The sequence below is a fragment of the Epinephelus fuscoguttatus genome, linkage group LG16 (genome assembly GCF_011397635.1).
Source record: "Epinephelus fuscoguttatus linkage group LG16, E.fuscoguttatus.final_Chr_v1".
Classification (NCBI taxonomy): domain Eukaryota; kingdom Metazoa; phylum Chordata; class Actinopteri; order Perciformes; family Serranidae; genus Epinephelus; species Epinephelus fuscoguttatus.
Genome location: NC_064767.1, coordinates 4,440,695 through 4,466,494, shown reverse-complemented (window position 1 = coordinate 4,466,494; position 25,800 = coordinate 4,440,695). Strand labels below are relative to the sequence as shown.

Below are 25,800 nucleotides of genomic sequence, written 5' to 3'. Positions count from 1 at the left end.
AAAGGATGTCTTTTTTCATGTCTGATGCCAAAAAGTCGCTGACTAAGTGCTGGTATTCGATGACTTCAGAGTGAGACCGGGTTGCACAGACTGTGGTGAAGCCTTGCAGACAGCCTGTCACAGAAGCAGTCACGTCCTTTAATACATGTAACTTTGAGCCTTAATAAAATGTATGCTATAGTTACATATAAGGCACTACAGTGGACTCAAGTACATCATGTCAACCACTGGCCAGGTGTTGCAAGCTCAACACAAATTTCTCAAAAACAAAATGGCCGATGGAATTCAGTAGACAAAAATCCCAAGCAGTCAACACACTAACTTTATCAACTTTGTGCAACAGTTTCCCTCGTCTTGCTCCCCGAGATTATCATGCAACACAAATCGGAAAGCAAGCAGTGTGTGTGTGTGTGAGCGTGTGTGTGTGTGTGTGTGTGTGTGTGTGTGTTTGTGTGTGAGCCAAAGCTTCTCCCTGAGAGGAAGCAGAAGCTTTCAGTCTCCACAGGTGAGCAGCTGATCCGTGAGTGTGACTTCTTCTGGGAGACAGTGTGTGTGTGTGAGTGTGTGTGTGTGTATGTCGGAAGCGCAACGTTCACATTCTCGGTAGGTGAGCTGTTGATCCGAGTTCTCTGAGTTTCCCTCAACCATCTGTGGCCCACACACACACACACACACACACACACACCCTGCAGAATCATCACATGACTGCAACTACCTGCTTGTTGACAGGGTACCAAACAACGACTTGTCAGCACTATGGTAAACAAAATGTGCAGTTTGTATTAATGTATGTATGTGTGTTTATTTGGATGTGTTTTTGTGTGTGTGTGTGTGTGTGTGTGTGTGTGCGTGCGTGCGTGCGTGCATGTGCATTGGCTGCTGTCCCATTGTCCGGGCCAGAGAGTCCGGCTCTCACACAGGCTGTCCAGAACGCTGTGGTTTCCTGCCAGAACACTGACGTAGCTATCTAGCTCCCCTCTCCTTTCTCCCCTCTTGTGTCGATGCTGTGGTGTTTAGCGTTACTCCATCTCATGTTAAACTGAAGTAAAGACACAGTATAAATGTAGTAATCTGCAGGGAGCTGCTTTAGTGCGTGGGAACATTTTCTTGGCCCATCTAAGGACCCTGCAGCACCGATAATCATTCAAACACATCAGCAAACATGAAGCCTGCTGCTGACCAAGTGTAATCCTGCTCCAGCACACCTTCAGCATCAGTTTAACGTGATGAATGTGACTTAAAACACCATGAATCAACATCAACCTTTACATATAGTACTGATGAGAACTGGTGATTACCTAAATTAGAAATGTGTGAACTCATCTGTGGCTTTCATGCTAAATTTGGGGCTATCCTAGCATGCTATTCAAAACTGACGGACATAAAAAGATTTCTGAGAAATTAAGTTGGTAAAAGAAAACTTTTAAATAGGAATTCATTTTATTTGCATTGATACTGATAGTCGTTCAGTTTGAGTCGAGGCGGCTGGTGAGCGAGGACATCGGAAAGTCAGAAACAATTGTCTCAGTCAGTAATGAACTCCTTTTTAATGAACAAATAGGAAAGATAAGATACGATCCAACCTCAGATCGATTCATCGGGGTTAAAGCGAGGGAATGTTTCTGAGGCAGAGAAAGGAGAATGAAACACACATACACACTGCAGGGGAGGGATGTATGTGAATTATTAAAGCTGCCAATTAGACCAGCTGACATTTAGATCAAAAACACCATGACATTGGCCTTTAGCGAGCGCTTTCTTTCTCTCGTTCTCTCCCTCTCTCACACACACAGTGCACAAACACTTATCCCTGCACCCTCACAAAGGGCACCAAAGGTAGCCGTGCTCCTTAATAACTGAATAAGCGGAGATGAAGGGTCAAGGCGAGTGCACAGAGAGCAGCGGGGGACACGGGCTGAACGGTCAGTTACGGTTTAGATTTGACATTTGACATAATTGGTGAGTGGTCTGCTCACTCCTTCATATACGGCAGCTGGTGGTGGGTGAGAAAATTCCTGCTGAAGATTTTCTTTTGATTCCAGGTAATTTTTTGAATATTTTTGCTCAAGTGTCACGTGAACATGAGCTGTTATATGATACCAACAGTGTCTGTCTGTAAAAACATAAATCTGCAGGGTAAAGTCAAGTGGACATGGCTCCAGATGCCACCTTTTTTCATCTGTACACTAAAGATGAAGTCACCACTAACAGCCGGCTAACTTAGCTTAGCACAGAGACTTTGATTTGAGGCTACATCCATACTGATCTAAACACATTCTGCGTATGTACACAGAAGATTCTAGTAATAGAAGCGTCCCAGTTACCATTTGTTGTCTAGTAGTATTAACCAATCATATGGGAACTGCAGCACGACGAGTTGGCTTTGTCATTAGCTTTTTCAAAAAGAAGAAATTGAATTTTTTAAAACAAAAAGAAATTGGTTTGTATAGATTAGGCAAAATGACTGGGGTACTGAAGAGGAAGTTTTGGCTCGGATATCCGCTGGCATCCACACGTGTACACTGGTCCTACGCGTGCTGATGTAAACAGGAAGCAGACGGTCTACTCTGCAGTTGGTTGCTCAGTTGCAGAAAATACAATGGAGGAAGAACAGCAATGGCAAAAAGCAACACCAGAATTTTTTTTGCTTGGACTGACGACAAGGTGGAACTGTTACTGAAAGTGTTTAAGGTGGTCAAGGCAGTGGAAAATGATTGGGACTCTTTGCAAAGCAAATACAGTGGTGTATTAGAGTGGTACATGGGTGTCGGCATCATCATTTTCAGTCTACGTTTCTGTCCCCCCACACAAAAATGCAGTCCTGGATTTCAAACTATAGCAACCCATTCTCACACAGAAGTCATCGAATACCAATGCTTGGTCAGTGATATCCAGCGTCAGACATGGATGAAAAAAGCCATCCTTTATGCCATGATATGCAGACGGTCACTCAGTGGCGTCAGGGGGGGACAACAAAAGTTAAGCGGGCAAAAGTCAGAGTAGGGCCGGGAGGGGGTGTCGGTGGATGGGTCCAACAACGGATTTTTACCCAGGAGGCCAGGTGAAGGTTGGTGTTTGCTTCCTGTAAGATTGTATAGCCAACCCCTGTTTTTTTGTTTCCATAAAGCCAACCACATGTGCGTTGGCTTAACGTAACCATGTGCATTTCTCATTAAAGGAAAAAACAATCTGTATGGACTACGGACGTAGTGATTTAATTTTGAAAGAGACTGTATGCAAACTGTACATTTCCCGTGAAAACAGAAGTGTATTTTGCAAACAGACAATGCATGTAACAGGCTGAAGTTGCCACGCTGTCCCAGAACGTCAACAACCAACACACCCAGGGTACCTTGGACGTCATATCTCGATGTGACAAGTCAGAGTGAGAATGTGTTAACTATAACGGGGTCAGAAGGGTTTTCAACAGTCTCTGTTTTAGGGGTTCACAAACATTGGAGTCGTGCGGATGCTCAGCATAAACATGGAAAAAGATACTCAGGATTATTCAACTATGCTATGTCTCGCTGTCATTGCCTACATGAGCTGCACCTCCCAATTTTTTTGGGTTCAGATCAAAATGAAAAGTCCAAAAGTATGGACACAACAAGATAGGTGTAAGAGGGCCCTACGTCTTTGCAAGATGGCGAACAGTCAAACCTTTAAAAACAGGATTTCGTACCTGAACAAGGAACTTACCGTGGCGGTGAGTCGGGGTACAGGCTGTTGACCTGAGACAAAGTCTCTCTGTATGAATCAAAGTCTAAACCAGGAGGAAAGTCTTCTAAGCAGGTAGATCTCAGTTCTCCTACTGAACCTCCGTAAGAAAAACCGTCCAGACCTGCAGAGACAGAAACAGGAAGGTAAACACCTGTGTGAATGGAGAGTTTGGGGACATCCAGTTGTATTTTAACAACCAAGGTGATGGATGCAACTGTAATCTCATTATTTTGACAGCTTACAAAGACATGGCAGCTACAATTATTTAATATTCAGCATCTTGAAGTATTTACATTCTGCAGGGACAGTGGAAACCTGCTCAAGATTTAGGAAGCATGTTATGTGCATGAAGGTGTGTAGTGAATTTCAGACCAAATAAAACACACATTTCAGCAGATATTTGAAGCCCCCACATCTTAGCAGTGACGTCATGTTCTGATGACGCTAATCTGTGGTTCCTCTGTTGACTTCAGTGTGCTGCTACACAACACCTATGACCTCAGGTGCCTGGCAGCTCCATCACGGTTGGTGAGTTAGTCATAAAGTCAACAGTTGAGACGCAGACTGACCGTAGCTTGCTCGGAGGTGTGGGTTTCGGAGCCGACTGTCTTTGCGCAGGCTGCCGACGATGATGGTGATGCAGGAGAGGAAGAGGACCAGGCCTATAACGATCCCCGCCACCACCAGCGGAGACACCAGGAGAGACGCCTCCCCTCCGGACTCCCTCTCACTCCGGCAGTCTGGGTACTCCCCATGGCTCTGGTTGGAGCTCACTGCAGGGAGGTGGAGAGAGATGGACGAGGTCAGTGTGTGTGAACTTGTATGTTCAAATTGGAAAATACTTTTGGCACAGTGAGATTACAGATGGGTCACTATAGAGAGATTTTGTTTAAGTCAAATTTTCAACAAATGTTAAAGAAAAAATTGACAACACTGGTCACCTATCATTGAAGAAATATGAAGCTGCATTATTTGCTTTTTTGGCCACTTGCTGCAGGTCTCATATTTGTTCTTCTTTAATGGAAAAAAATTAAAATGACATATTTTTCTTTACATATAGTTCTGTTTATCAATCTAGATAGTTTTGGAGTGAGTTGCTGAGAGTTGGCGATATCGGCCGTAGAGGTGTCTGCCTCCTCTACAGTATAATGGAACTACATGGCACTCAACTTGTGGTGCTTAAAGCACCAAAAAGTACATTTGACAAACTCATCACCATGGTCTCTTTCCAGAAATCATGATCCGGTTACTCAAAATAATCCAAAGACCTTGCTGGGAACAGTTTCATGTAGGAAGTATTTTCTTTCTACAAAACTAAACCTGCCAGTCAAATCACCACGCAGAAGGAAACGTGCGTCTAGCTCACCTAGCACAACTGAGCTAACTAAGCCGAGGACAGCACTAACATTTACATCTTTCACTATCACGAGCACCGGTTTCTCATCCATCAGTAGATGACATTTCCCACAAGGTCCTGTTTTAGTCCCGACATATTGGGACATAAGAGGGCACCCTTGCCTCATGGACCCCAGTGCAACCACCCTGCCTGCACTGTCTATAGTCACGCCCCTGCATAGGTGGAAACTACAGTCACACAGTGAGATGGTCAAAATTAAGCAGTGTATACTGGACTTTACTTCGAATCACTCCGCCAACCTCAACCATAACTAAGATAAAGAGGGGGAGATGAACACTGTCATATTCCCCATCTAAAATAAGAAACAAAGTACAATGTATATATCATCAATGATCTCAATAAACTTGAGAAAAATTAAGGTGATAATTTGTTAACTATCACATGATATATTGCTTAAATTAATCAATTAATTAATACCCTGACATTTACAGAGGATATAGAGTGAATTTTTCCCACAAATAAATCAATAAAAATAAAAGATAATTAAAAAAAAGAACCATCTGTCTGTATGTGTGTGTGTGTGTGTGTGTGTGTGTGTGTGTGTGTGTGTGTGTGTCTGTCAGGTCTTATGACAGTAGTGCAGCAGGGGGTCGTGTTACATAACTGCAGTCTTGCCCTGCACACATCGTTCTCCCACCGTCTTCTCTCTCCTTCTCCTCCTCTTTCCAACTCTCTCTCCCCGAGGACTTATTCCATTTCAGTGTGTGACAGATAATTAGAGCCAGAGTCAACACACACACACACACACACACACACACACACACACACACACACACACATACACTGTCTCTCAGTCATCATCATCATTAGATTACAGAACGATCCTGTTCCTCTCCATTTCTGTTTGTCTGATCCGTCTGTTTACTCTGTCCGTCCATCCTCTGCCTGTTTGCCTGTCCACTTCTTTATCTGTCTCACTGCCCGTCACTCTGGATCTGTCTGTCTTCATCACATCACAGCTGAGAGAGGAGGACGCTCTGATTTGTTGGTTTATTCTTTCTCTGTAACCAAAGCATTCTGATGCTGTTTCTTCGTGCCCTCTAGATGTGACACATGCCTAATGTGTTCTCATGAATATAAAGAGCACAAACCTGCCTGCTTCAATCTTGGACCTCATGGTATGGGATACTTAATATGGTGGTGCATCATTAACACGGCCAAAAGTTAATTTTACGATACCAGGCAATTTTCTGATGTGTGCAACCCAAAGCAGTTAGGCAGAGGAAGTGTTAGCATCAAGGACAACTGCTGCTTTTAATGCAGGCTTCAAATATGTGTAACATTATATATAAGATATAAGATATGAGCAGTTGCACAGTCCAAGTGATCTTACAGGAGCTTACAGTGTGAACAGAGGTTTAGAGTAACACCTGAAAAGTGCCAAGAAGCTACATTGTTTCCTCATTTGTTCATGTATCATGTATTTACGGCTTGTTTTCCTGAAACGTACAATGCTTTCACTGCACAATAGGACTGCAACTAACGATTGTTTTCATTGTTGACTAATCTGTTGATTATTTCTTCGATTAGTCGACTAATCATTTGATCAAAAAATGTGTTAAAAATTTGAAAAATGTCGGTCTGTCTCTCCCAAACCCCAAAATGATGTCATCAAATGTTTGTTTCGTATTCACGGCAAAGGGTTTTAGTTCACCATCATGGGAGAGTGTGTAACGCTGCCAATATTTGAACGTAAGAAGTAAGAGTATTTTGGGGTAATTTTATAGTACTTTTCTATGAAAAATGACTCAAACCAATTAGTTGACTACTAAAATACTCACCAATTATTTTAATAATCGATTAGTCGACTAATCATTGCGGCCATACTGCAAAAATTATTTTACAGTCAGGACTTCAATTAAGGACGAAATCTAAAAAATCTGCAAAACTTTACGTAATGCAATTAAACTACTGAAATGTATGTATGTATCTCTTTTGATAGCTTAGCATCTGCATATTTACAAATGACACCAACATAACTTACAGGGTGCAACAAGTGCGGAACAAAACTGCCACTGACGGACCCAAAAAGAGACTGCGTCCTTCTGTTGGAAGACATGTTCTCTGCTGTCTCTCTTTTTGTCATATCACTGCTCTGAATATAAATCAGGCGAAACAATCAAATCACTCCCAATATCATTTTCATTTCGGCCTCCTCTCGATTGCTCATTTCTGCTCTCTTTCCCTCCTGAACGTCTGCGTCTGTAATTCTGTTGTCTACAGTAATTTGGTTTCACACAGATTCCCGAGAAGAGGAAAATGTTCTCTCACCCCAAACGATTCCCAGCAGACCTCTCTCCTCTCTCTGTAGCGCCTCTTCTCTCACACACGTCTTTGTCTCCTCTCTCTCTCTCTCTCCCTCTGCTAACATGATTTTCTCTTCATTTCACTTCTCATCTCTCCCTCATAAACTCCATTTTCTCTTGTCCTCTCCAGAGAGAGCTCTGAAGGAAATCTATAATTATATAGATTTAATTTCACATAAACCTTGCTCCCTTTGCAACACTAACACACACTCACACACACAAGCAACAGACAAACTCATAATAATCTTGATAGCTCTGCTCATCATCCTAGTGACTCCAGGGACAGTGTTGTCTGTCTGTCTGTTGGTCCAGACTGGAACCAACTGAGAAATCTTCACAGCTGTTTGATGGGTTACCTCAAAATGTTGATCCCCTGATGATGAATCCTTTCACTATGATGGTCCTCTGACTTTTCTTCTAGCCCCACCATGAGCTTCACATTTGTTGTTTTTATTGGAATATTTCAACAGCTGTTGCACAGATATCCACGAAAACTGCTACAAGCATTCAGGATACATTGTTATCACTTTGTTAATCCACCTGACTATTAAAGTAGCTCCTTCAACAGGTCAAAATTCTGCCACAGTGTGCACTACTGACCTGCCATACGTGCCATTCTCTCAGTTAACATAAGAATTTCATTTTCTTAAAGCAAATGGGTCGAACCAGTCTAACTCTGAAGTCACTGATCAGTGACTTCCAGCATCAGACACTGACGATAAAAGCCGTCCTTTCACGTTGGCATGATCCATGTCTGGTTGCTGTCTGAGTGAGGTGGGCCGGAGGGGTCAAACAACCACTGACTTTCACCCAGGAGGCTGGTGTTCTCCTCCCGTAAGATTGTAAAAGATTGTCTGAAATACTATTAATTAAATGTCCGACAAATATTAATAAATTGTCTGAAATATTATTGATAAAATGTCTAAAATATTATTCATTAAATGTGCGAAAAATTATTTATAAAATGTCCGACATATATTAATAAAATGTCAAAAAAAATCTTAATAAAATGTCCGGAAATTATTGATAAACTGTCAAAAAAAATTCTTAATAACATGTCCAAAATATTATTCATAAAATGTCTGAACAAATATTAATAAAATGTCCCACAAATAGTAATAAAATGTCAAAAAAAATCTTAATAAAATGTCCAAGAATTATTGATAAAATGTCAAAAAAAATTCTTAATAAAATGTCTGAAAAATACAACCCAACCACATGCTTTTGTTGCCTAAACCCATTAGTGTGTGTGTTGGCCAAACTTAACCATATGCGTTTGCTGACGTCAATTTGCAGGGTTACACCAATGTAGTGCTTTTATTTTGAAAGAGACTGTATGCAAACTGTACATTTCCTCTGAAAACTGAAGTGTTACAATGCATGTAACACACTTCGTGGCTAAAGTTGACATGGCGTCCCAGGACATCAACAGCAGACACACCTAGGGACAGGATAACTTGCACGACATATCTAAACGACCAAATGTCGATATGTGACAAGGTCAGAGAGTGAGAATGTGTTGAATGGATTTTTATAGGCTGATAAATGTTTACATATTGACACATGACATATTTGCCTTGCTGTGTTGGGTAGCGTTGGTCAGCTATAGACGGGCCACTGCCATCAATCATAGTGTATTTCATGTCTTCAGGATCGCCATAATATAAAGTAGGTAGTATTTAATGTATTTAAATGAATTGTATTGAGCAAATAAGCAAATAACATATTTTGAATAGAAATGAAGAGACATGATCAGACTATATTACCCATCAGCCAGTCACAATAGCGACTGACTTCTCGTGGCCACAGAATTATCTTCTTGTGTGTGGCTGTATGAGCTTACTATGAGGCCACTGGCCAAAACCAGACAGCAGATTCCGTTTTGGTTCCTCCACTTCGATGTGATTTAAGACAGAGGAGGAGAATTTAAGAGATACAAAGAGTGGAGTGATGGTAGAGGGAGGAGGCAGCCCCTGCAATGATTCAGGCAGAGTGGGAAAGAAACACAGAGAGAGAGAGAGAGAGCTGGAGAAAGATTGTAATAAATGGTGATAGTGTTATATTTCCAAAACCTGAGGGGACAGGACCCAGCTGCAGAGAGGAAGAGGAGAGAAATGTTGTTTGTGTGTATGTGTAGTATGAGTCTCTGAGTGTAAAAATATTAGCCTGACATGCCCGTCCCATGAAATAAATCAGTGTAAATGAGCCAAGGGAAGCAAGCTAACAAGAAACCTATAAATCTTGAGACGACCAACATTAGAAAATGTCATAAATCTTTTGTGCGCTATAATATCACATGTTGTTAACATTAATTATGTAACTGAGGTAAACTAGGGAGAGATGACCATGATGAGATGTTAGATGACTACCATAAACATACAGTACATCAGATGAAGCCTCTGTAGATTCACTTCTGGAGAAAAAATTAATCGCCTATTCCTGGAGAGAATTTATGAATGACTTCACTAAACAGCTAATTGTGAGACTGCATCCGGAGGTCTTTCTGCATTGGCTTCGGCTTGTTAGAGATTCAGTGTTTTGCTGAAAAGCATCTCAGTGGGCGTCATGCTCGCAGGCCTCACGCGGTGACCTCTGCAGCAGTCGGCTGCTGCTGTGTGAGGGTGTATATGGTACATGTTCATATATAATGTAACAGCAGCAGTGGTAACTCACTGTGACAGCTTGTCACTAATGCTTACTGTTTAACATGCACCCACCTCCCACACCATATACCATATTATGCTACACAAAGTCAGCTCATAGTCCTGATGGTGACACCAACCCTAAGCTGAGTGTTGACCCGAGGGTGATTCACTGCCTTTAAATCTTTTTTCTGTTTTTGTATTTTCACAGGCAGAAGTTGTTTTAGTGTCTGTGAGAAGAACCACACGATCTTCTGTTGCTAGACTGAAATAAAGTTGGGCCAGCATTAACATTTAAAACCAGTTTGATTAACGCATTCTCACTCTGACATCATCATTTATCAGCGTTTGGTCGTGGACTTTTCATGTCGAGATACTGTACAAGGTGCAAGGTACCCTGGGTGTGTGGGGTGTTGATGTCCTGGGACGCTGTGTCAGCTGTTACATGCATTGTCTGTTTTCGAACGTCAGTTTTCACAGGAAATGTAGTTTGCATACAGTCTCTTTCAAAATAAATGCACCTCATTCCAACACCGCAAATTGACGTTTTTTTTTCCTTCAACAACAAATGCACGTGGTTACATTTAGCCAACATGCATGTGGCTGGGTTTAGGTTTAAAAGAACAGGCTTTGGCTTTACATTCATACGTCAGGGAACACCGGCCGCCCAGGTAAAAGTCAGTGGTTGTTGGACCCATTCATCATCAATCCCACCCACCCTACTCAGACTTCCCTGGACTCAGACTACGCTGCATTTCCCCCTCATGCCACAGGGCGCCATTTAACAATAACAGCGACCAGCTGCGAATCATGCCGACATGAAACGACAGCTTTTTTAATCAGTGTCTGACGCCAGAAGTTACTGCTCAAGCACCAGTGTTTGACAACTTCAGAGTGAGACCAGATTGCTTTAATAAGCCCAATGCTGACTGGCCTGTTATAACAAATTGTACCACTAGGTGTGGCACTTCATTCAGCAGCCGCTCCCGAGTTGAACATAATTAGACCCCGCTCTGTTGCGACTTCTGCTGTCAGTGAGGAATAACAGGAACAACAATGCCCCCCCTATTCTGTGCTCATACATTTAATACAGAATCATGGGGCTGAATAATGACACAACATTCCCGCCTTGCAAAACTGTATAAAAGAAGCTTAAGAGAGCACTCCTGTCTTGTCTCATCACCCCAAAAAACATGAGAACTGTCTGGTAAACAAACAGCCTTCATATTGCTGTGCTCAGCTCACAGCTTGTCAGACGCTTGTGACACTGTTAGCTCTTTTATCAACAATCATAATATAATAATTACATAATCATATTGCAATACATGTTCCATTTAGTGCCGTGACACTGTTGGCACAGGGTGCTGATGTAGACTACCTTTCGATTTACCAGATTGTGTTGTTATAATGCTTGTTTAGCTGGTTTGCATAACATCAAACCAGTTTAAGCTTGTGCGCCTGACCAGACTGGTTAAACCCAAAATCAACCCTACAATGAAAAAATATTCAAGGAGTCTGATTAATTCCATTCCGTCATGAAGTATTAAACTACAAATGCGCCCTGCACATATCTGGTTACCTATTTTTGGTGGCACAAATCCTGCAGGTAACACAGCGGTCTCTGTGAAAAACGAATGCTTTTGGTGGCCCTATCCCTGCTGGAAACATGGCGATGACTCACTAAATCACAGCCAGTTTTTTGTTTGTTGGTCTCAAACAGCGGTCTGCAGCGTGGCAGGCTTCTTGCCTAGGTGACACACCATCCACCAGCCCCTCCAACTCTAAGTGACAAAGCCTGTTCATATCCTCCAAAATTTAATTGCTTTATCTAGTTAAATAGCTCCTAGAGTTTAACGACCAGAGCAGAGTGCAATATGTAATAATAGGTGAGTTTCTATTCAGCTTGAAGTCGAGATGAAGCTTATAGAAGGATTGTGAAGGGTCACCAGGAGGTTGAAGAGTATAAATACAGTGAAAATGTAAATCAGTAGTGTATCGTGTTAAAATATTAATTTTAATGGTATTTTCTGGTATTAAAGGTTGATTCTGCTGACACTGCAGTCATAAATCAAGAGAGAGAGACGCACAGGGGAAGACAAAACTATGTGGTGTCAAAGATCAACATAAAGGTCCCATATATCTGTATGTGTATCTGTGTGTGTGTGTGTGTGTGTGTGTGTGTGTGTGTGTGTGTTTGTCCACATTGGGGAGTCACTAGCAGTCATTTATTTTGGGGTGTCACAAGCTATAAAGGTTAAGAGGCTGTGATATTGACTGCTGCTGCATCCGCTGCATCACTTTTTACATTAGCTGCATACATTATAGAGAAGCATCAAGCAGCCACTCAGATTCAATCTGACAGCTTGTCATTATGAGTTACAGCCACCTTCTCTTCAATATGAAATATACCATAGCGCTGGCTGACTGTACATCCACTGACATCCAGGCAGAGAGAGGTCCTGCGGGCAGGACGCTCGATAAGGGCCGGCGAGAAACTCGATTCCAGCCAACAGTGGCATCAACGTCCATTTTCAGTGAAGGATAAATCATAAAAATAACTGGAGTCTTAAAGGAGCAGACAATCTAAATCTAACACCACAAATTATATATGTTTTACATTTCTACTGACCATTTTCTAAAGCATGCTGCAGCACAAGTTTTTGAATGCATTTTTTCCATTAGTATAATAGGAAAATCCAGAAATTAGGGCATACATGCAAGTCCTTGTGTTTTAGCTTTTGTCAATGTGTGACTGCATGGTGATGATTCAAAATGTAATCATAAACTACAACTACTGCCTCATGGCTGTGAACCAATCAAGTAGCAATTAGAGTTTACATCCATGTCTGTCCAGACTCATGTGTAGCCATGACAGCTGACAATGTTTTAAATATGGATGTTGCTGCAAAGAAGCAGCAAAAGTGTTTTTGCAGAACATTATGATGTCAGAGCAACCTGGTCTCACTCCGAAGTCGCCAGTGACTTCCATTGTCAGACACCAACAAAAAAGCCGTCCTTTTACACTGGCATGATATATGGAAAGTGTCATGCTGCCGTTAGCGTTTGATGGTGCCCAGAGGTGTCGGGGGGAAACGCAGTAGGACAACAACAAAAGTGAAGGGGGCGAAAATTTGAGGTGGGGCAGGTGAGAGGGGCGGTGGATGAAACAACCACCGACTTTCACCTTTTTGAATGTAAAGCCAAACCCTTTTCTTTTTTCCTTAACCCAACCACATGCTTTTATTGCCTAAACCCAAGCATGCACATGTGTTGGCAACATGTAAACAAAATCCACAAAAATCTAATCAGTTTATCACTCAGTCCAAGTGGACATCTGTGCCAAATTCTCAGACAATCACTTAAGGGGTTCTCGTGTTCACAGGACAATCCAAAAACATAATGCCTCTGCCCACTGCTGCAGGCACAGAAGCATAAAAACACACTCGGGCTTGTATTTGTTGTAGAACATGTGAAAGAGTCATGGCAATATATAACAAGCAAGAACATCCAGAAAAACCTTCAACTGTCATTCATCCGTTCAGCTATCATCCATCCCTCCATCCCCCTGTCCTCTACATCTTTTCCTCCTTCAGTCCTTCATCCTCCCATCTCTTTACATTCCTTCAGGCTGCGCTTCAGTAATCGCGGGACGTTCAGAGCAACCCAACAAACCACCACAGACTTTCCTTTTTTCATGGCTGACAGCTGGACTGCCACACACACACACACACACACACACACACACACACACACACACACACACACACACACACACACCCTCCTGAGACTTCAGCTTCATCTTCAAGGTCAGGACACTCTTCAGGCTCTGTTTGTACACTGGGTTAGTCATTAAGAATTATCTGCACAGTAGATATGAAAACAATATAAAACTGTTTGCTATTATGCGAGAAAAATGAGACTAAACTAAATGAGAATAAATTCTGATTAACTAATCAAGAGCCAAAATAAATAAATAATACATGGCAGCTTATATCAGCTTTGGTTTTATTTCACATTTCAAGCTGTTTACTTTAGTATGATCCCCACATTAAATATTATCACTCCTCTGAATACATGTCATGAGTGATTTCAGCCTCACAGATATAGCTTGGAGGGTCCAACTACACCTACTAGTAAATTTAATCTGTACTGGAAACCCAATTTTGCCCCTGAAGTGTAGGCTCTCTTGACCCGAACCATTTATGGCCAATGCCTAAACCCAGACTTCTTCACTGATGGGTAGAACCAGTACGATGAGCAGCAACAGACTGGTCAAACAAACACAGGGCTTTAACCCAGGAGACTGCTGTTCAAAACCCAAACCATGCTATTTTTGCTACACCTGATCAAGTAGTTTTGGCACCTACATCTCACACAATGAAAGCAAAATGTAACAGGTCCTGATGAAAATTGATAACAGCCATTTATCGGGGCTGATAATGGCCTTCTGGAGCTATCTATCGGCCTGATAATGCCCAACAAAAGAGGTGTTTTGACCTTGATAAAATATCTAAGCCAAACTTTCTACAAGAAATTGTGGTTTTAATGTAGGACTGCCTAAAAGCTATTGAGACTTGAGAGCAGTAAGACTTGGGAACCGCATTGTAATTATTGCGTACATGAATAGCCCCTTTAATATTCTGCTTACTGTTTATTTAGTATCCAACTTTGAGTTAGCTGCTAACCACTGTCAGCTACTTTTTAAATCTGTGGTGGGCTGCATGCATAACACGTCATCAAAACATCACAGCTGTGCCGCCCATGATCCTGCTGACTTTCCTGTTCATACAAACATCGTTCCAGCGCTGTTACTGCCTCCATTCCTGGTTCAGAGGTGAGACAACTCTGTCCCGTTATTCCGTGATTGTACCATACAGAACGGCGAGGTGCATAATGGTGCGATATTCCTGCATAGAGCAGGCTTAAAATAGTATTTAGCAAACACATTAAATCATGAAGCAACATAAAGTATTCAGACCATGACAACATCTGTGTCTCTGAGCTGATGTTTTAAACAGGCGAGGCTGTGTATGTGTGTGTGTGTGTGTGTGTGTGTGGGCTGCAGAGCTTCACTGACCTTCAGTCACCTTCCTCTTGTTACTCTCATTCACTATGGAAGCATGTGCTGCATGTGTTTTGTGTTTTTTCTTGCATGGACTCAAGGAAGTGTTGTTGTTGCCAAGGAAACAACTCATGATCCAAAAAAAGAAAAACAACCAAATTTCTCAGTATTCAGACAAAACTTTGTTTAAAAGGTTACAAAGGTTCAGTGCAGTAATATGAGGTGACTGACTTTTTGGAGTCAGTTTGGCTCTGTGTGTTTAAGAAACTTGTTTAAAGTGCACCAAATCCTAATTAGCTAATGGACAACATTTATCACATCTGACACCGGAGGCTAATTAACATAACAATCAGTATCAATGCAGTTGGAGCAGGATTCTCATTAGGATGCATTAACATCACTGCAGATGTCTGACCACACAGCTGGACTTTAAGCCAATCAGCCAAAGTGATATTGAAAACATCTCCAGCACAGCGTGAGGTCATTTCTCAGAATGATACTGCAGTCAGGGAACTGTTTTCATTCCTGAAATATTCATTTATAAGGATGCAGATTTTTTTCACTCTCTTTCATCTGTTTCTTTTTTTTTGGACTGTTTCTCTTGTGTTCACCTCCGAGAGCCCAGAGCATTGTTACAGCAGCAAATCATTAGCAGTTTTACACTTCTTAAAAGATGTCTGTTGCGTCAAGAAAACTTAACAGTCTTGTGGGAAATGAATAACAGCCTCCCGAGTGAAAGCTGCTGGTTGCTGGACCCATGTACGCCCACTCCCACCTACCCTACTTGGACCCTGCCGCCTAAACTTTCCCCCCGATGCCACCAGGCACCATTAAACAAAAATAGCAAAAGGCTGCGTATCATGCTGGCTTAAAAGAATGGCTTTTTTCATTGGTGCCTGACACCAGAAATCACTGACCAAATGTCGGTTTTGGATGACTTCGGTTTGGAGTGAGACTGGGTTGATCTCCCGGGTCGAAGTCCTATGTTTGTTTGACCTCCTCTGTATGCAGACTTTGCTGCTCTTTATACTACGTTCACATGACCTCCTCTTTTGCTCTTACAGCCACTAGAGGCCACTGCCTGACAATAAACATTAATGAGGGTCATAATAAGCTGCCTGTACAAACAACCTTTAGTGTCATTTTTGGGAGGAGGAAAATAATGACCAAATGACAGCTCAACAAGAACAACCAATTAATTCCATAATCATCCTTTTGACCTGAAAAATGGAGAATAGTTTAATCCACTATGGAAGTGAGCCCAAAGTGAATAAGAGTTAAAACAGTGACTATTCTGATCAAAGGTTTCACTTCCTCCACACTCACCAGCTCATTTGTCAACTATGGAATTCTGGTCTTCAGCATATCTAACAGCCAAAATCTTTTCAGATGGACATACCTGGAGCTAAATCTAATCAAATGGGGGTCTGTGACCCCATGAGTATCAATTTAGGGGTCTTGGACATGAAAAAGGGTGCGAACCACTGTTTTAGCGTGTGTGTGTTCAGCATCAGAAGCGGCAGGATAACCTCCAGTCTCTGAACCCCTCAGGATGGCAGAGCTATTCACTGCTTGCAGAGACAATGTTGTTCCTCCTCTTCTGACACGTGAGCAGTCTTACCTAAAAATATCCCTTTCACAAAGACTTGAGTAAAACATGACTGTTTCTGCTGAATATGCAGGGACAAAGAAAACCAAGTGTACCTGTAAGTACAAGGAGGGAGGCACCACTGCACAACCACAGTGTGAAAGGACAGAAAGAGAATTATTTAAGGTTTCCTACGTGCAACCTCTTTGCAAGCCCACACTGATTATAACAAGATATTTTAGTTTCATCACCAATGGCTTTCCAGTAAAAGGATGCACGGTATGATTATTTAGCAGATGACATACAGTGACAGATGTTATCTCATCACATGTGCAGTGTGCTGGAAAAACTCCAACCTTCCTCCAGCCTGGTCAAAGGACAACAGGAGGCTCAAAGAGGACATATCTCTTTCTTTTTCTCACGCACATCCTCCCGTCTCTCCTTCCCTCTGTCTTTCACTTCTGTCTTGCTGTTCCCCTTCCTTTCTCTCTCTAATCCTTCCTGTTGTTGTATTGAACAGATGCCAGGAGGGCTTTCGTGTGTGGAGAAGGGAGGACACTGGCCATTAAACCATCATGTTGCATTACCACTGGAGCAGGGAAACTAGGAGGAGAAAAGAGGAGGCCCTGGACTCAGCTCTGATGAAAACAACAGTAAAATCCCTCGCATCAATGGGGCTAAAATATAATGTTTCGCCACATCACCAGGTGCTGCAGTACACCTGTACATTACTGTAGCAAGACGTTAAACCAGTGGAGATCAGCAAGGGAAGTCATGCAAAACACTATACTGTATATGAGGGGTGCCTCTTTTCCTTTGCCGCTTTTGACATGCCATCCACCTTCCCCTCAACCTCCAGATCCAGATCCCCTCCAAATATCCATAATGTTCTGTCATGTCTGGTTAAACCCATAAGGAACATTTCCACACCTGAGTGACAAAAAGTCCTTACTTTAACAGATACATGAAGCCAGCTATGTCAGGTATTCCATATATGGAAAGGGTTATAAATGCTGCTCTGTAATTCCTGCCTTAAACCTCGACTTACGTGAATGATTTATTTTAGGGCATAAATAAAAAGCAGTAAAGTGAATGGACTATTGAGTGTTAAGCTACTTTAATTTCCTGTGGGATGTCCAGCAGTGAGCTGCTCACACAGTGGAGTCAGAGTAGCTATAACATTGGAAAGCATAAAGAAACAAAGGCCTTCAGCAAGGTACATCTAAGACGTACCAAGAAGATCTTTGAAGGAAGATGTGTTCCCTGTTTGTTTCTGCAAGGCCTGTGGAAGCTTTACTGGTTCTCTGAACCTCGGGCCTGATGCCGTTTGAAGGTTGACAGCCTGTCATGATGAGTGACGAGTGTCACTCGGTGGTACGAACTGAGTGACAATGAAGGGGCCGAGACGAGCACACTTTGCTGACTGCCGGCAAAAAGCTGCATACAGTAGATTTATTTCATCGTAGGTGATATTTGAGTTGGCAGACAGCAGTGACTTACAAAACCGCAAAATGTAATCTTACATACTCCAACTGGGAATGGAGTTCACTGTCCCAGGCCAAAGCCAAAAAATAATCTAAGAAAAAAACAACAACAATGCATACATTAAAGTGTACTCCTGTTTGATGTTCAGCATCTGCTCTATTATACTGGTAAGGGGGTTTTATACTAAGAACATATACTTTACTTAAACTGTATTTTAACCAGCTGACATGCAAAACAACCACAAAGAGAAGCAAAACAGCTGCAGAGATTACAAAAGACTACAAAAAGATTGAAAATGACTACAAGAGCATGACCAAAAAGAGCTGCAAAATGACAATAAAGATGCAAAAGGGAGGCAAAATGGCCACAAAGAGACATAAAATGACCACCAAGAGATTGAAAACGACTACAAGAAGACACCACATGACCACAAAGAGACGCAAAATGGCCACAGAGAGATGTTAAATGACCATAGAGTTGCAAAATGACAATAGAGGTGCAAAACAACCACAAAAAGACCCAAAATGACCTCAAAGAGACACAAAACGACAATGAAGACACAGAATAACCACAAAGAGACGTAAGGTGACCACAAAGAGATGAAAAATGGCCACAAAAAGACGCAAAGTAACCACAAATCGATTAAAAATGACTACAAGGAGACACCACAGGATCACAAAGAGATGCAAAATGAAAATAAAGATGCAAAACAACCAGAGGAGATGTGAGACAACCACAAAGGGAAGCAATATTGCCTCAAACAGACATAAAATGATCACAAAGAGATGCAGAATGACCAAAAAAAGATGCAAAATGACCACATGCAGGCGTAAGACCACCACAAAGAGACGGCAGATAGTCTCGCTCACCAGACCTTTCTCAAGAAAAGAAAGGTCTGGCTGGGCCGACTCTCACTTTAAGATTGGAGAAAAAAATGCCCCCAGCTGCTTGTATTTCTTTCAACTAATCACAATCGTTCTGGGCGGTGCCACAGCAACGGTGTGCTTGCAAAAATATTGCCAGGGGGAAACAGGTTTTGGTGTAACGCGCCCACAAAAATATCGCCTACAGGACGCAAACCATGGCAGAAAAATGGCTACATCCCCGCAAGATCACACCGCAAAAGTTAGTAAAGGACGTGTTGAAAACTGTTACACAACCAGAGGTGGTAGGGCGGGACTTCAGCGGGTGGCTCGTTCCGCCCAATGAGAGGCTGATCTATGCAGCAAACTTCCGCCCACTCAGACTAGACGGCAGATGACCCTAAGGAGACGTAAAATGACCACAACAAGATGCAAAATGACAAAACAGACACACAATGAAAACAAAAAGACACAAAGTGACCATAAAGAGAACAAAAATAGCCATAAAGAGATGTAAAATGACCACAAAGTGACACAGAATAACCAAAAGGAGCTGAAAAATGACAATAAGAATGTAGAATGACCACAAGGAGACATAAGATGACCACAAAGAGATGCAAAATGACAGTGAAGACATAAAACGACCACAAACTCTCTTACTCCTGTAGAAAGGGTGGGGGCCTTTCACTTATGTGTGTCTGATAATATATCATATTATAATACTTAAAATTGTTTATTTGGCATCAATGTGCTACTCTGGAGAAAAACAATGTACTTATTATAATAATGAGCAGATTAACGTCGCCAAGATCTGAGGCTTTGGACCAAGGTGCACGCCTGATTTAACACTGTGCCAAAGTCTGGCCCCCTCCTCTGATTTTACCTGCACACATTGTGAGTGTAAATGAATGTTACAGCTCCGACATTCAGTCGAAGAATAAATGATATTCACTGTCATCCACTGAGCTGTCAGGATCCTCAGACTGCCAAACCTGAAAGTACACTGGCCTCCATCTACGATGTAGGTTAACCAGTTAAAACATGATCATATCACAGTGCTCGTCTCAACCTACAGCAGTGCGTTTATCCTCAATGTGACACACACTGACTCACACACACATATCAGTATCAAAACTGGGATGTGTATTTAGATGAGGTAGTATGTGGGTCACAAAACATCACAGTGTGTGTGAATATGGGTCAGAATACATCATACATCCCCTTAATCTCTTCCTCTCTCCCATGTGGAATAGATGGCAGAGAGACAGATTATCACACCCTGCTGGCCCACATTCCTGCCTTCCTCTCATTTAATCATCCTCCCCTCTCCTCACCCGTTCGGCTCCCAGCGTCCCTCGCTGTTGTTGTTGATTGCATATATTGTATGTATCTGCATCAAACAATTGCTGACTCTCTGATTCTGTTGACGTCACTGCTCATGAATCATGGGAATTATGATTCAGAGGAAGTGATCGTTGGGTGCAGTGTCATCGCATTTTGATAACATGAAAGATTTAGTCTTTAGTTTGAGTGCTTACTTGCTGTATGATGCAACTCTTTAGGAAAGTGGACAGTGGAGAAAAAGAGGATCAAGGAGGTGGATCACCTTGGGTACAGGTGTCTGTAACCTGTCCCAGTTGTTTGACATTCTAGTTTGTTTTGTTAAACCCTTCCTGCAAATCTGACGATAACGTCTGTCATAGGCAGGGACACATTTGCATCACAGGTCTGAGTGTTTGGGAACTGCCCATTGGTTCGACATCCCATCATTCCGACCATATTAAACCCATTGTTCCGAAGTCCGTTCTGAAATCATCATGATGCCCTGTGGTTAAGGTCTGGTTAGGTTTAGGCACAAAAACCACTTGGTTAGGGTCAGGAAAAGATCATGGTGTGGGTTAAAATGAAAAAGAAAGTGACAAACACATAAGCCGTGAGCCTGCTCCGCCTCAAGCCGGTCGCGGCGCACCATACGCCCGCCGCAAGCCGTTCAGCACCATGGACAGTCGGACTAATGGGATGTCAAACCAATGGGCTGTCGAACCAATGACATGGACCCAGTGATTGAACCCTTCTAGTAATCCTTAAAGAAATGCACTTGTCTGCTGTTTTACCAGATGGCGCTTGAGTAGATCAATATCAATCAATATCAATCTCTTTGTATTCAGAGCTGAGATGTTGGTCAGTCAGTCAGGTTAAAGGTGAAACATGCTTTTCGACATTTTAAGCAAGAGTAAAGTATTATTTTTGTTTCTACAATTTTAGAGTGGAAAAAAAGGAAAGGAGCACTATGCAAAAGTTTGGGCTCTCAGACAACTTCTCCCAGGGTCTCAGGCCTTAATGAGCTTGTTAGGGCTCTGGCTTGTTCACAGTAATCATTAGGAAAGGCCAGGTGATACAAATTTCAAAGCTTTATAAATACTCTGACTCCTGAAACCTTGTTCCAACAATCAGCAGCCATGTGCTCCTCTAAACAGCTGCCTAGCACTCTGAAAACTAAAATAACTGACGCCCACAAGAACACAGCAAAGTGTTTTCAGGGAGCTGTTTCCTCTGTTACAGTAATTATAGTGATGTAAATTAGAAATGGCAGTTAGCAGGAACTGTGGAGGTCAAGCTGAGGTCTGGAAGACCAAGAAAACCTTCCGAGAGAGCTGCTCGTAGGATTGTTGGAAAGGCCACACCTGGACAAATATGACCTTCATGGAAGAGTCATCTGAAGAAAACCTTTCCTGCGTCCTCACCACAAAAGTCAGCATCAGAAGTTTGCAAAGGAACATCGAAACAAGCCTGGTGCTTTTTGGAAACAAGTCCTGTGGACTGATGAAGTTAAAATAGAACTTTTTGGACACAATGAGCAAAGGTATATTTGGAGAAAAAACTGTTAGACACGTGGGTGGATGGATGATGCTTTGGGTTTGTGTTGCAATTCTGGAAGCAAGCATCACAGCATCTGTAAAAAAGCTGAAGATGAAGACAGGACAGCTTCTACAACAGGACAATGACCCTAAACACACCCTGAAATCCACAATGGACAACTTCAAGAGGAGCAAGCTGAAGGTTTTGCCGAGGACCTCACATTCCCCCGACCTAAACATCATGAAACATCTGTGGATAGACCTCAAAGAGCAGTGCGTGAAGACGACCCACATCTCAATGCACAGGGCTGACTGTAAAGAGACAAGAGGCCTTGTGTTGCAAACTGCAGTAAAAACCCCAGCTGAGATGCGTATTCTGAATATGCCATATATGTCCAAAGAATGCACCTGAAACCTGAATAATAATGGCCTATCCCACGTCTTGGCATGAGACCTAATTCAAGATATCCAAACATATGCTGTTTACATGACCCACATCAAATTCAGAATTTCCCAAAAAGCGTCAGGCTGCATTCAGACCTGCAAACTGTCCTGACTTCGCCTCAGAGACGGATGACTTCAACTGAAAGCCTTCACTCAGATTTGAACCCATTCTTGGTTAGTCAGTTCCACGTGCAGCTGTTGGTTGTGTGTGTTTCACAGAGAGAAAGAACAGAAATCTTTTAATGAGCAGGTGCACTGAGGCCTGGGAGGTTTACTGGCTGTCCTGTGGTCTGATTGTGTCAGTGCACAAAGTTACAGAAAAACCTGCACAAGTAAATGATGCCTAAAAATATGTATTTCTATTTAAAAGATGCAAATATAGATCACAGACCCTCAGTGTGGCTTCTCTGTGGCTCAAACTGAAAATAAATCCTGGCAGTGAGTGCAGAATATCCTCCTGTGATTGGAAAGTGATCTCTTGTAAATCCAGCTTTGATTGATCGATAAACTCTGCAGATCAAGATATGATTGGTCGATGCCCAACGTCAATGACGATTGGTGAATGAGCCTCGGAGAATCAACCACAAATGGTCAGAGAGCACTGTAAATCCAGCTGTGATTGGTTAATCAAGACTTCAGCTGTGCAGAAAATACACACGCAGAGATACACACTGTACAGTAGGCTGTGTGTGCCCATGCATGTACACGCTTGACCATTTCCATAGAGGCCATCTGCTAAAATTCAAGAAATAAGCTGTGATCTCATTTCACCAGAGGGTTTCTAGGGACAGTGTGACCAGTTTCCTGTTGCTGTCTCACCTCGCAACAAGTCAGAACATGACCCAACCCGTCTCCTCCTTCTCCTCACCTCACAGATGGATAGTGGAGATGGATGGTATTAAATGCACTGCGAGACAGTGACAAGTTTCACAGCAGCTGTCTGCAGTAACACAATAACAGCTGGAAAAAATAAACTTTGAGTAAATGCTGAAGCTGTTGGCACTGCCTCCTCACAGGTACAAGTCTGTCTGCCTTTCTGTCCTGACTGACAGCTGTCTCAGCCTGTCATATTCACCCTTCATCTCCTTTAAGTCTCGCCATGTTGCTCCTTGTTTTCTCGTCCCAAACAACTGACAGGATGGAAAAAGCAGTAAACCCAAACTCCAGACTTGATTCTTTCAGTCTATTCCGAAATCTCTGAGCAGCTTCACAGATGTTTGGTCTGTTTTTATCCATTTCTGCTCTGCTGCTTTCCATGAAAAGGAAGAGATGCCCCTACATGCATGCTGGGATAAACAGCAGGGTATCTGAAAAGGCCAGTGGAGCAGGTGAAAAGACTACACAATAATTCTTTACAATATACACTACCTCACACTACCCCTTTCATACATATTATATCAACATTTCTGACTTTATCATCGGGAAGAGGAGGGGGAGATAACTGGCATGAGCAACAACACTGTTTTAGAAAGACATTGCAGCATTTCCAGCAGTCGTGTCGTCATAACAGCGTATTTTAAAGGCGAACTAATGTTTTTTCAACCTGGGCCCTATTTTCTGATCTACTTTTGTCTAAATGAGTGATAGGATGTTCAATATGTGACATTTCTCCAGTATGAAGCTAGGGCTGACCTGCCTGCAGCCCGTGAGCACGTGCTATATTAAATAATAGGGCACTCAGACAGCATCAAACAACGTCAAAATACGTCCACTAAAAGTACATTTTTTTCACACAGATAGGCTCGGACTGTTAGTATAATTATCTGACAACATAACGGAAAGGAGAAATGAACGTGTGTGTTTACCTTTAGCTGGATTCAGACATGTTCCTCTGCCTGTTGCTGCTCCCTCTCTCCTTGTCCGCTCTTCAGTTTCAATGAGCTCTGCGTCCGTGTACTCCGTGTTCAAATAAATACGGGCGGTCGTCAAATTCAGATGGCTCATCCAGATCCAGTTGGTCAAAATCAGGTAAAAATTCAGACATGACTACCCCAAACAGAGTAACTCCTCGCATTTGTAAGGTCACTCCAGTGGTAACTTCCTGCAACAACTCAAGTCTTGCGAGACGTGAGATTTCAGAGCCAGACTTTCACTCTCTGAGTGAGTGTTTTGACTTGCCACAACAATCATGTCTGAATTTTTACCTGATTTTGACCAACTGGATCTGGATGAGCCATTTGAATTTGACGACCGCCCGTATTTATTTGAACACGGAGTACACGGACGTACACAAATGCAGAGCTCATTGAAGAGGGACAAGGAGAGAAAGGGAGCAGGCAGAGGAAGCGTTTTGACTTGGCCACAACAAATATGTCCGAATCCAGCTAAAGGTAAACACAGACGTTCATTTCTCCTTTCCGTTGTGTTGTCAGATAATTATACTAACAATCCGAGCCTATCTGTGTGAAAAAAATGCACTTTTAGTGGACGTATTTTGACGTTGTTTGACGCTGTCTGAGTGCCCTATTATTTAATATAGCGCACGCTCACGGGCTGCAGGCAGGTCAGCCCTAGCTTCATACTGGAGAAATGTCACATATTGAACATCCTATCACTCATTTAGACAAAAGTAGATCAGAAAATAGGGCCCAGGTTGAAAAAACATTAGTTCCCCTTTAAGCCAAAACATGATCTATTCCTAACCGTGCCTTAACCTAACCAAACTGTAACCACAGCAGTGTTAAAATGTAAAGAAATGTAAAGTTTCAACATATTCATACATATGAAATGTTCCACAGATGTTCCACATCCATGGCATGCCAAGATTTATTTTGACGATTCGGTTGATGCAAAAACATCCATTTTTCTTTTTTCTTTTTTTTTTTTTTTTTTTTTTTACCATTTTATACTAACAAGAAATGATAAAATACAGCCTTTCCGTCCACTCATTAACATCTGGCATTTAAATGTAATGGGAAAGGTAACATCGGCATTCACACCTGGGCCAAATGACTCTGCAGTAGTCACAAGTATTTATCGGCTCTGATAGGCATTGATGGAAACACAACACCTTTGTGAACACGCTAAATTTAGCCCTTTAACCGGGGAGATGCGATGACAGGAAAACACCACAAAATACCATCTGTCTCCACAAAGCACCACTCAAATGTCGATACAAATTAGTCTGCACTGAGTTTGAAAGAAAGTGAGTAAGAGTTGTATAAAAAGAAGTAACCATTACGTGTCTACAGACCTCCATGCTGCTTTCTACCATGCATACTCGTCTGTTGCAGACACATGTACACAGCTCTGGTCTACCGGCAATGGGAAGGGAGTCTAGACTGTTGTTTTCAATTGGCCTGTGTCCCTGTCACATGACTGCCAAGTGTCTTTATGTGAAAGCAACAAAAAAGGCGAATTTTACTGATGGTGAAAAATGCAACATATCTAGCAAGAAATGTGCACTTTATTTTAA

At 42.2% G+C, this 25,800-nt stretch overlaps 1 protein-coding gene across 1 annotated transcript in view; it reads right to left on the bottom strand.

Moving 5' to 3' along the window:
* Window positions 1–25,800, bottom strand: part of bean1 (brain expressed, associated with NEDD4, 1) — a 64,551-nt gene that overhangs the window by 12,803 nt on the left and 25,948 nt on the right. The window contains exons 3-4 of the mRNA XM_049600231.1: window positions 4,290–4,493; window positions 3,700–3,841 (exon numbers count right to left, since the gene is read on the bottom strand). Coding sequence (XP_049456188.1) covers window positions 3,700–3,841; window positions 4,290–4,493 — 346 coding nt within the window. The remainder of the gene's footprint in view (window positions 1–3,699; window positions 3,842–4,289; window positions 4,494–25,800) is intronic.